General features: G+C 37.4%; 1 protein-coding gene across 4 annotated transcripts in view; it reads right to left on the reverse strand.

Annotated features, from left to right (window-relative positions):
* Positions 1 to 13,103, reverse strand: part of LOC141577132 (ankyrin repeat domain-containing protein 26-like) — a 49,363-nt gene that overhangs the window by 31,744 nt on the left and 4,516 nt on the right. For 3 of the 4 annotated variants that reach the window (XM_074361180.1, XM_074361179.1, XM_074361178.1), the window contains exons 5-12: positions 10,715 to 10,775; positions 10,440 to 10,627; positions 9,032 to 9,161; positions 8,568 to 8,629; positions 5,989 to 6,082; positions 3,531 to 3,559; positions 3,276 to 3,348; positions 1,238 to 1,492 (exon numbers count right to left, since the gene is read on the reverse strand). In XM_074361180.1, coding sequence (XP_074217281.1) covers positions 1,238 to 1,492; positions 3,276 to 3,348; positions 3,531 to 3,559; positions 5,989 to 6,082; positions 8,568 to 8,629; positions 9,032 to 9,161; positions 10,440 to 10,627; positions 10,715 to 10,775 — 892 coding nt within the window. The remainder of the gene's footprint in view (positions 1 to 1,237; positions 1,493 to 3,275; positions 3,349 to 3,530; positions 3,560 to 5,988; positions 6,083 to 8,567; positions 8,630 to 9,031; positions 9,162 to 10,439; positions 10,628 to 10,714; positions 10,776 to 13,103) is intronic. The other variant, XM_074361181.1, reaches the window with a different exon arrangement.

Consider the following 13,103-nt stretch of genomic DNA (forward strand, 5'->3'; position numbering starts at 1 on the left):
ATACCAAGCTTCAAGAGCAATGTTATTCATGGTTTCCAAAATTACTGTTACTTTTTATGCTTTTATCTTTCCTTAACCTGAAATGTTTCCCTCTATTGTTCTGACAAGTTCCTTTTCCTCTTTGAAGACTCAGCTGCTCTGTGAAGTCCTCCTTGATTGCAGCTGTCTTTCCACAGAGACACAGGGATCTCTTTCCTTGGAGCTACCTTGGTACCTCACAGATTTTTCTAGTGTGTCTTCACCAGCTGAACTGTAAACTATTTCTTTACATGTCTATCCTCTTTGCTCCCATGCTGTAGAGGACAAACTCTTAAAAGTATCTGTGTATAAACAGTATTTATTAGAAAAACTTTGAGTTTAGAGCTTGTAGTCACTACTATAGGAGATAACTGAGAATCTTTTGTAAATACAACATTAATTCTGCAGGTAAGGAAAGAAAAGATAAAACTATAGGAGCAGAAAAAATATTGTATGACTTATTACTACAGCTCTGATTATATCACTGATTAAGGCACTAAATTCATTGGTATATAAAGTAGAACCCATATTAGATATGGTTAATCAACAGACTGGGTATCCTAGAAGAATTAGAATTGATATCCCATATATTATTTTTAAGTGATAAAGCACTCCTTAAAAACCAATATCCTTTTCAACCCATCAATCCATTAAAAATAATAAAACAAGCTGATATACTGTGTGGACACAGTTAAGAAGGAGGTCCTGTGTAGCAAAATCCCAATGACTGCCACTACTGCTGGGAAAGCCACTTCTAAAATACAGAAAGGCAGAGAATATACTAGAAATACTTTGATATTTAGTTGCAGAGGTGCTTTCTCAGTTACACTGACTATAGCTATAACAAATATTTATAAATTCAGAGCTAGATAAAAATAAAGCTAAGAAACCATACTTTGAGAAGGGAATCTTGGATGTCCACCTAGGTTTCCCAACTACTCACAAAGCTCTAGACATCATCCTCCTACCCACTCTCAGGAGTGTGCTAAATACTACTCTGAACGAACTTACTTTCACCTAATTCTCTTTGCTATTTAATATGTTGCTTTGGTCAGAGGATGAATGTAAATGTCATGCCAAAAGGTATTGTCTGGTTGTAGGTTGCATAAAAGGAGTAAACACAAAGGAGATCCTGCCACAAAATGATTTCTGCAAAGTCGGAGTGTGGTGAAGCCACGCACAGGTAGACTATGGCTAATTCTCTATGCTGCTTTATTACCTTCTTTGCTGCTTCTCTTCTCTGGCAGCTGTGACTCACACAGGCCACGGAGCGCTGCATTTTCTGACAGAGACACGGCTCCAATATTCACCCGGTCTTTATCTACCAGGGCCGTCTGCCTCAGTTCTGTGGGTGCTGACTGGTTTGTGGTCACTGATTGTGATACCAACGGACATTTGTCAACTTTCAAATGCTCGGCTCTTTGACCAGCCTTATTATTGAGGCTCAGACGAGTAGAATCCCAGTCTGAAGAACCTGAAAACAAAGTTTCCACTTATTAGAATGTGAATAACAATACAAACTTTTACAAATTCTCTTCCCAGAGCAGCAGCCCCACGTCCGCAGCCCCACGCCCTCCTCTCCCCCAAACACACTGCTCCTTCCCAGCTGGTTGTACTTTACATGTCATTGCTGTTCATAAAGGGAACCACTGTCTCTTTTTTCTAAGTTTAATTTTCTAGTATTACTAATTTGGATTCACTCACCACTCTCTATAAAACAGTCAATATTCCATAAGAGCTTTAGGAATAATTATGATTCTTCAACATATGAATTTTTTCATTAACAAAATGTATGTCTAACCAGCCATTTACTGGATGTTTAAATATGCATGACAGTATTGAGTCCTAGAGACGTGGGCTTTAAGAAAACTTTTACTGAATGGTACTACTTAAATTACAATGAGACAGTCTTTCCTCAATGTACCAATATCTTCAGAATTCTTAAGCCGTGGATAAACATCATAAATTTATATAAGAAAGGATAGCCTTGAGTGACTAATTTTTTCCATATAAAAATAGGGTAAATCTAAGTACAAACTAGGTCCAAAGAGTACAGAGTGCCACGAGACAGGAAATATATAACAAAAATGTTTTCCTTTTTTAAAAAGAATTAAGTTGTCAGATTCAAACTTTTTAAGACAAGTTAAAGAAAAAAAGGCAAGAAATGTATAAGTGAACTTTAAAGCCCACTTCATCACAAGGGCCCCTTTATTATTTCACACCCATGAACCCTGTTTAAAACAGCAGTTCTCAAGTGTCATCTGAGAAGCCCTGAAGCCCCATGTTCCCTCCATCTAGGGAGTCCAGGAGGTCAAAACTATTTTCACAATAATACTGAATGCTATTTTCATTCTCATTTTTTGTTAAGTGTGCAGTGGAGGTTTCCAGACACATGACATGTGGTAACATCATAGCTCTAATGGCTAATGGAATGTTTGTGTGTGCTTGTTTTTTAATTTTTCAGTTCTATTTTCTAATATACTAAACATCAATAGATACAACCCACTTAAAAGTTCTTCAGAATTCTCAATAATTTTTAATAGTATAAAAAATATCCTAAATCCAAAAACTTTTAGGATTATTGTTTTAAAAGATCGTATCTACCAAACATTAAGGTAGGACTAATTACTTCCATCATTTTTAATAATCAAAGACACCACACACACACACAGAGAGAGAGAGAGAGAGAGAGGGAGAGGGAGAGAGAGAGAGAGAGCATGCTAATCAAAACATCCAGTTGGCTTAAGACCTTTGGGCTAGGGAAATAACTCTGTGGTAGAGCACATGCTTAGCATGCACAAGGTTCTGGGTTCAATCCCTAGGACCTTCATTAATAAATAAATACAGAAATAAATAAATATCATCAATGTGATAGCACTAGATGAAATAAAGTCAAATATGACTGACATGTTAGCAAGTGAAGCTTTACCCTACATAAAGGTCAGAATTCAATTAAGCATTTTAAAACTCTGGAAAAATCTTAGAACCTAATAATCAATCTCTCAGAATCCCTGAGAAGTATAGGGACTCCAAGCTGAGCACTTTAGTGTCTCCCAGCATCAACAGAAACATCCAAGTCAAAGCTGACATTTTAAAAGTCTATTTCTTATGCTTATATATATTTTTCAAACATGGATACCAATAATAACATCTGCCGCATTTATGTCATCTTTCAATTAAATTTGAAGAAATAAAGGGAATTAGGAATAAGAAGACTGTACTTCTCTTCAGACTTAAATTTGTATTGCAAAATTTACCTGATTTGAATGTTTGTAAATTCTTCATTTCTCCTGTTTTATTAGGAACAGAATCTTTCACTCCAACTGCAGGCTGAATGGTTTTTGAAACAAACCGATTAATAATGTACATTTGATACAATCTGTAGTAATAATTCGGGGGGGGGTCTAGCTCAGTGGTAGAGTGCCTGCTTAGCAGTGCATGAGGTCCTAAGCTAAATTCCCAGTACCCTCATTAAAAAAAAAAAATCAAGATAAAAGTATAAAAGTTTTTACCTTCAAGTGAGGATATTTTTCAGTAGAATCTAAAAGCCAAAAGGGACACATAATCGATTATATGTAAATATGAAAGCCAACTATCCATTCACACAGTTAGTACTGAGTGCAATCCTCATGCTTGCTTTGGAAATGGACACGTTAGGTTTCGGTGTCTTGTTTTTCAGGGGCAGTTAGGACAGCAACAAGACAGAAACATGAGTCCATTATAGACACTCAATGAAGAGCAGGAATACAGGCTTAACAGAACATGCAGTTAAGATCTCAAAAGCACGATTATGTTTCAAGTGACTTATTTATAAAACAGAAACGTGCACATGTACCAGTGTGAACTTGCTGCCTGAGGAGGAGAAACGCGATCTCCAATCAGAGGAACAAGTCACGGCTCCAAGAAGACAAATGTGAAAGCTGACGGTAAAACGCAGCAGCACATCTTTCGTGCGCCTGACACCATGAGTCTACAAGTACTTATCATACTCTTCAATTCGTTCTGCGATTTAGGAAGTCCACAGCTGTGATGGCAGTCCATTTGTATGTGCAATTCACTTCTCGTCAGAGAAAGTGATATGAATTGATCGGCTTGGATACACACTTGTAGAATAATAGTTCATAAAAATATTTTTCCCATACCCACATGGGCTGTTGGTATGCCTACATTTCTTGGATCCTCTAGCCATCCAAGTTTCTTGATCCACTCATGCAAGAAAGAAAGTATACTGAGTTTTCAATATTGAAATCTGGTGATCAAAAAAAATTTTAATTGCCACAGAATTATTAGATACTAAAAGTCTTTTATATTTCAAAACCTGTGCCGTATTCACTGAAAATAACAACGTTAGCATTTATGGAATGAACCCTAGTAATTTCTTTTGTTTCCAAAATTAGTTTGGTTTGGTAAATCAGGCTAATGTTTACAAGGATTTTTGTGAAACAACTATCTTATCAAAAAATTAGGTATCCTGAAACAAACAAAAAAAAAGCAGTCAATGCTTCATATTCAAGTTAATCTCATTTGAATAACAAATACCAATACAACATATATCTTCGAAGCCTGATAGGAGGAGTGGCTGTGGTTTACCCCAATTCTAGGCCCCCTCCTGATTCCAGTATTCTCTGGAGTGGCAATGATCTAATCTGGCTTCAGTGCAAATACACTGACGCCATCGAAAAGGAGTTCTCTCAAGTTTCCTCCTCAATTCCAAGATCACCTACCTGCTGCCTTTTTTTCCTCCTTCCTTCCTTTCACTTTCCTCTTCAAAGGTACATCTACACCTGTGGTCTTAATTCTTCCCCTTTTCTATTCTTTTGATGGACGATCCCCACCACTTCTTTTTCCTCTCTGCTTAGCAGCACTATCTTACATCTCTAATTTCTACTTCAACTCTTTGCCTCCCTCTGGCTATGAACGTGCTCAGAAAGAAAAACAAAATCATGCTTTTCCTTGTTGCTGTTGTCTTTAACTCCCCAGTGGCTCTTCTTCCAGACTCCCGTAAACACAAGTCTACCCTCTGAGTGTGATCTGAAGACCAGAAACAAGGGCATCACCTAAGAGCTTGTTAGAAACGCAGACCCACTGCTCAGAATGTGCACTTTTCACTGGGTCCCTAGGTGACTAAAATTTGAGAAACTCCAGTCTATACCGAGTCTGCTTCTACAGCACTCGGACTTAACTCATCCCTCTGAAATCCAGCCGCATGCGTCTCACTGTAACACTTCCCCAAAAGCTGCATCAGGAGTTGCAGACTTTTCAGGGGACTCTTTACCAGGCTCCAGCTCCCCTGACCTCCCCGGAAGGCACCCTGCTCTCTTCCTCTTTCCCACTCTTCTGTTGGCCTATGAGACACCATCCTATAAGGCAGCAACACGCTGCATGACACAAAGGTCCAGACATTGACAGCTGACCACACACGCCTGTGCTCACCCACGGCAGGCACACCAGCTCTGCATGATCAGGTACCGCCGTCCTCGCCGCCTTCCTAATGGTCGGGGGGACGAGGGAGTGAGACATCCTGCTGTGCTTCCCGGACAAGCTTTGGTGCTGGAAGCAGCTCACTTCATACCCGTCTCATTTCAAACACTCTTCTCTTCCTTCTTCTAAAGAACTATTCTACATTACCAACTCCTGCCAGGGACCCCCCCCCCCTTTTTCCTTCATTTAGTCCCGTCCTCTCTACCTCCCTCATTCTTCACTCCCTCCTTCCCTCCTCCTGGTTTCCTGACTGTCCTCAGGTCACAGAGCATCTTGAAAGAAAGCTAACAACTGAGCTCCTTAAACAGCATTCTAGTTTAATCTGTTGCTGACACCTGGTAAGATATACAATTTACTTCCTTTTCTCCTCTTTTTTCTCACTATATGTTCAACAGGTGATTTTCTTTGGCTGAGAGAATAGATGCAAATCCATGTTTTAAATCAACGTTCTGTAAAATGACTTTTTTTTAAATAAAATACAGTACTTACTTTCTATTTGTCCATTTAATGTATTTTTTTCTCCTCGACCTGCAGCTCCAGATAAATTATCAACACAGTTCAGAAGTTGAATCTCGGAGATACTCTGTTAAAATTAATATTAATAATGAATTACATAAAGATTTCCTGATCCCTTTCTAAGAAAATACCTGCGTTTCCTACCTTATTATTCTTTTTTTAATTTCCTACTTTAAAAGCAATTAGACTCGAAAACAAAATAAGCATATCCTGGAAACCCAAACATTTAAATAGAAAATTTCATATACACTCTTCAGATCAAGTCTATCTTTTATCTTCAGTTGGCTTTTGACTCTGTAAACTGAGCATGGAAATCTAGAGCAAATATTTTCACAGACAAAATACTGACTTACATGCAGATTTCAACAAAGAATTAACTTCAAAACACCTAATTCCATTTTGCATTCCTCGACAAAAGAAGAGGACGTTTGAAAAAAATATGTATTTTTATATGTGTAACTGAATTGCTTTGCAGTACACTTGAAGCTAACATTATAAACTGACTACACTTCAATAAAAAATACAATTAAAAATATACATATTTAAATATTCTTTAATAAATGTGCTATAAATTTAAAATGTTTCTTAGTACACATATTTTGTTTAGTATTAAAATAACACACGACATGAAAAGAAGCCTTCGAGTCTGTCATGTTGAGTATTAACAGAACACTGTGGAAACTGCTACATTTCAGTAAACAAAGGCTTAGCAGAATCTATTATTTGATAAAACTTTTATTGATAGGGAAAATAGTTGAATAAAGTACCAAAGTAGAAAGAAAAACATTTGTTTAAATTAACAGCAGAAAAATTTTAAATGTAGCTATGCAGCTCTTCAAAAAAGTACCATAAGCTTTACTTTAACAAGGGAAGAATAAGAACACTGTTTAGCGACCACCCGCATGTGCCAGGCCCTTATGATGCACATTCTCTCTTCTCTACACACAGCAATAACAGTGATTCTAAGGACGGTTACCCACTCACTGCTTCCTGGCCACTCCAAGATGCTGGAGCACCATGATGAGCAGACGGGACCCGCTGTTCTGTCTGGAACATCCCTCCCCTGGACCTTTGTGTGACTGGCTCCTTCCTGTCCATCATCTGGCAGCTTTGGTCACACTCAGCTCTTTTCTGACTACCTAAATTCCACCCTTACTCCACCCCCGTCCTAACTACAAACTCCCCCACTGTTGTCTAACCTAACGCTCTCCACGTTCCTTATGTGAAGGACTTACTGTCCCTGATAAAGGGTTCCTGTTTATTTGTTCTTCTGTTCCTGCCACTACAGCCTAACCCCTCAACTGCAACATTCAGTGTCTAACTGCCTGGTGCATAGCTGGTGTTCAGGAACAGGAATTTATTTAAGGTCAAAACGTCTAAATTCCCCAGAGGGCTTCAAGTACCAAAGCACTATATACCTATCGGAGATGTCCGATAATAGTCTACCGACACTCAACATAGCCCAAATGAGAAATCCCCGCGCCCACTCTAACTTTCCCATTTTATTGTTCTTCAGATTTTAAAAAAGTGTCCTCAGCATTTCACTAGGTCCCTAGTGGCCACTGTGCTCATTCTCTTACATTTCTATAGCACCCTTTACAGTTGACAACGTGTTTTCACATTTGTTACCAGTTTTGCTCATGACACACAACCTGAGAGGTAGGTATCAGTACCATGTTTTTGAACGAGGTCACTGACATTCAAATAAGTCAGACAAGTTTTTCCAAGATCCCACAGTGGGTCAGAACCAGGATGCTACGTCTGCTGACTTCAAATACAGTGCTGTGCCACTAGGCAGGAGCTGCCGAGATCCAAGAGTTCAGGCTCTTCTTACCTCTTTCCATGGCTGTCACCTTGGAATAGGTCATCACTACCCTGCACTTAGCTTCCTTGAAGTCCGGTCGCCATAGAGGTACTCAGTGCACGCTATTTTCCCTACCCAAAATGCGCTGTCCTCAGTAAAACATCACTAAACCAAACTGCTGGTATTTTAACCCCACATATTTATTACTATTCCCCATGCTTTTGCTTCTCCTGAAATGTTCATTGCAGATCTACTTGACAATCCAAATATAATAGTACTTTCAAGTCACAGGCACTGTCTTTTCAAGGACAAAGTGGTTAAACAAACAAACAAAAACACCGTTTTTTTTTTTTTTTAGTACAACCTGTTTCTCTCTCAATCTCACTAGGAGTTTTACACATTCATTTATAACAAAGAAACAAACATCTGGTCACAGGCTGACCAAGAATTATTTTTAGTTTTTAGAAAAGGTAACTTCAGAACCCAAACCGATTCCCTGTGACTTCTAAGCCTTGGCTTTTGCACTACATACACCAGTTTCATTATGTGAGTCTGGAAAATTAACAGAAGTGCACTCTGCAGTGGTATGACATGTAGCACGGAATGACTTTACTAAGTGTGGGTTAAAATGAGGAAAAAATTTTGCTGGGAAAATGCAGAAGTGAGAAAGTGAAGTCAGAACATCCCTCCATTTATGTTTTAATATCACGCAATGCTTATATCTGAAAATAATAATAGAAGGCAGCACCTCAGAATCCAAGGGTGATTTGACATCTTCCTTTTCTTCTAATCCTAAAGCTGAAGTTGCACCTACAAAATGCAGTCACGAATACATTAATGAGAACACATACCACTGGGAAGTTTAAATATATATATGTCTATCTTGATTCATGAATATGTCAATAAATTAAAGTGGCAGAAAAGAATTTCAGAAGGTTGAAGCATTTTCTGGAAGAAAACTTGGTCGTAGTTGGGGTATTTATGAAAGAAGACGGCAAAAGAAAAACACTTAAGAAATGGATATCATATTTGGATCTACACACTTTAGATTTTTTACACTAGCTTTTTTGTTTTTTTCATGGCGGCACTGGGAATTGAACCCAGGACCTCGTGCATGCTAGGCATGCGCTCTCCCATTGAGCTATACCCTCCCCCCTCCAACCACATTAGTTTTAAACAGAGAAGAAAATCCATAGATGCTCACTGACTTACCACCTCTGTCACTTTTGTGTACTCCATCAACAGAAATCAATTTGCTATGATCTGCTTGCTCCTTTACAACACTGTTGATAGTCCGAGTGCCATTCTCTTTTCCCCCAGTTTTCGGCTTTGTTGTTTCTTCCTATAAAAACAAAACAAAATGTAACAAAAACCCAACTTCAGAAAACATCATATTCCTACACTTGGTCATTCAGTCAGGAAGACAACATATATTTACTGTATGCATCAGATCATAGGCATTACCCTGGGAGAAGCTGGCAATCTACATAAAAGACAGATTCTGCTCTATATTCTAGGGGAGGTAGAGACACATGAAAATGAATCAACACAGACAAGTATCATTCAACAGCTCTACACCTGCAGTGAACAGACACAGTAAGGGCACAAAGGAGAGAAGAGACTTGCTGCGTGTCAATAGCTCTGGGAACGCTGGGAAGACAAGACTGTGTCTTAAATGACAGACCCAGTGCAAAGAGCAGACATGAAGGGGGTTCTAAAAAGGGCAGCCTGAGCAGAAGGTCGAGGTGTGAAACAGCATGAGAAGTCACATGGAAAACTAGAACTCAGTTACTGGGGACGGAATGGAGAGACAAAATTTGCTGGATTAAATATAAGACATCACTTCATCAATTTAAATGTGAGGATTTCTAAAAAAAGAAATAACTTCAAGTTAAAACTAACTTCCATTGGGATCTATATTCAATATCTCACAACTACAATGGAAAAGAAAGAAAAAGAATTAGATATATACATAGGTATGTATAACCAGATCACTTTACTGCACACCTGTAACTCATATAATACTGTACAACAACTACATTTGAATTAAAAAACAAACTTCTATAACCAAAAAGAAAAAAGGTGAGGATCAAATTTTCTTTCTGCTGTTCATAAAATCAGCTATATGTCCTTCAGAAGAGTCTGAGCACTTTTTTCCATGAGCTGACTTTTCCTTCTCTTAATTTGAATTTGAGATAATTTCTATCATAATTTGTACTATAGAATTCCTGCTCTCACTTAACCCCACTATTTCTGCTGTTTTTTTGTATAATCATCTCTCTCATTTTGACACTCATTTATCTTGTCCTTATTAGATGAATCTTTCCCCTTTGTACCCCTGCCCATCTTCATATTCATCCAGCCGTTCTTTCCTCCAGCCGTTCTTTCCAGTTGCTTTCTTATTCTTTCTTTTCTTAATGGCATATTTGAGAACTGTTTATTGCCACCAACCTTTACAAATCTCAGTCCTGCACGTGTACCTCTCTTGTTATCACACTGTTTTCTATTGTGATCTTGAGGACTTCCATTCCTGTGTAGGATCCTTTTCATCCCCATGAGAATCAGGGGGACGGTAAGTGAAAAAGCACAAGAAGGAAAAGTTAAAAACAAAACGACTTACCTCTGTAACACCAAGGACTGCTGAAGATGTGAGAGGTGCCGGTGCTGGGAAGGCAGGATGAGAAAAGCTTGAAACTTCACTTGATGGTTGGGAAAAGGTTCTAACCGCATCTTCATTTTCATTATTAGAATTATTGTCCTCAATGAAGGTGCTAGTTCCTGGTTTCAAAACACCATCTTTTGCCTCTGCTGTAGTGAAAACAAGGTATGGTAGATGGAATTATCTGTAATTTCTCATCAGTGAAAACACAAAAAGACAGTCTTCAAATAACTTACTGTTTATCATGGGTTCTTCCCAGGCCTGAATTAGCTTTGCGAATCTTGGATGCCGGACTTTCTAGAGAAGAAAATAGCAGCTTTAAGAACAACAAATACGAAATTGAAAAAAGTAACTGTAACATTCCCCATTCCTAGATGATCTAACACAAAGAGCGCTGGCTTTGGAGTCATTCAGATATGGATTCAAGTCCTGGGTCTGTCAGTTACCAACCTACATCTTCTCATGGGGTGAGGATGATGAGAGATGACCTCAGGGGTAACAAAATGTTACTTTCTTTACCCCTCACTGATTATTATACAAACACTATGGTATCCATTAGATGACTTTCTTGACCAAAATGATCTAGAACAAAAACTTATCCCTCATAGTTTACAGTCCTATTGAAAAAACTAACATTAAGAAATTTAAAGTAATTGTTATATTTTGAAATATGCTTGCATGATTTATATATGTGTGAATGATCTCTCATGGGGGAAATATGAGAGTTTACTTTTTAGCAGTATCTTATTTGGATGAGTTAGAACAACAAACAGCATAAGCTACTTCTATTCCATTCGCCAAAAAGCTAAAGACAAATGATTGTTCAAATTCAGTTACTTCTAAGAAAGAGGAATAAAAACAAAAGTAATTCTGAGGGGCAATGACTCATGAGTGAAAGCCACACACATAGTAAACAGAAAACTGTCACTAAATATGTTCACAGAGGCAGAGTGAGATGGACTGAAAGAACAGACACTGAAGAAGTGTTTTCTGCAAAGAAATATTAGGTTTGGGACAAACCATTAAAAAAAAAAGTGGGGAGGAGGAAGAAAAGAAAAAATGAGACATGACTAGTCAAGTACAAACTTAAGGCAAGAAAAAAAGGAAAATGTAAGTATAACAAGGCATGTGGAGAAATATATATACTTTAGCATTTATATATAATAGATCAGGAATGTATCAGTATTGTTAGGGATATACCATGAGTGAAAGCCTCTGTTTTACCTTTTTATTATATATATAAAAACATATAAATTATATATGCAAGTATATATATTATTCTTCAAGTTTTATAAAAATATCAAAATACATGATATATGAAACATATATATAAAACAAAGGCCTTTGTTCATAGTATATCCCCAATAATGCTGACCTGTATTACTCTACAACTGTTTGTTTGTAAATACTACTATAAGTGAGAGTTAAATTTTGTCACTCTCAGTCACTCAATTGAACATGGTCGTCTCTCACTACCTGAACGCTGCAAATTATTACTAGAGAGAGAGAAAAATAGATTTTAGAAAGTTCCTAACATATCAAATTTCCACCTAGACAAAGAACTGGTAATCAGGATTCTAAGGATAATATATAGCTTGAAAAGATATATTTAATGGAACATGAGAGGGGGCTAAAAGAAGGTTAAAAAGTTTTCATCTCAAATTCTAAGCTCACAGTTGGTGGATACTGAAAAACAGACTGTAACCTCTTCCTACTTATCATATACTTCTTATCTACTTCCTTGGCATTTATGACATACTTCCTCTCATAACAACTGAACTTTTACAGCCTAAATAAAGGGAATAGAAATTTAAGTCATATTTTTAGAATTTGAATAGATTTCATTATGACATAGTACGCATATTATATTACCTGTACCATCAAACAGATTTCATTATGATAGAGTGTGCATGTTACAGTACGTGCAGCATGATGCAGAATTCCATGTCTCTTCATGCATTCACATTCAAAAAATAATAAAATGCTTCTTACATTTAAGACCTCATTCTTGGTGCTCCAGGAAATGCACAATTACGTTCCCTAATCTCTAGCGGTGTACACTGATGCAGGGGCTATAAGATGAATATGTAAATAACTATACTACAAAATGTCTGAAACTTGAAATTTTAGAATGGGACACGAGGACTGGACATACTTTTTAAAACTGTAATACAGAAGAATTCTGAAATAGGTTTCATCATATGGTTGTTATTAAGAGTCTACTTTTAAAGCTGGCTGTTATTTTAGGAAAAACATGTATTCTTCAGTTAGACGCAGAGTTTTGAATATACTTGTAATGGGATAATTTAGAAAACACAGAGGAATCTCTTTATAATATGGATTTTGAGAAACAGAATTTTAATTTCTAAATTTCTAGAATTTCAACTATTATTTTAGTCTTAATGCAGAACCAGAGATAGAAATAAAGTAAAAAAAAAACAAAAACAAAAAACAAAAAAAAACCCTCTTTCCTCACAACTCTCTGATACCAAAATAAAAAGTGTCCAAGGGGGAAAAAAAAAGATACATGCTACGTAAGTTTTGGAACTGAAAGGCCCCAGGAAGAGGCCATGATTATCACAGTAAGTAGCTGTGTGCACTGAAGATGTCCCTGAGGCACGAGTA

This window comes from Camelus bactrianus, chromosome 3, assembly GCF_048773025.1.
Source record: "Camelus bactrianus isolate YW-2024 breed Bactrian camel chromosome 3, ASM4877302v1, whole genome shotgun sequence".
Lineage (NCBI taxonomy): Eukaryota > Metazoa > Chordata > Mammalia > Artiodactyla > Camelidae > Camelus > Camelus bactrianus.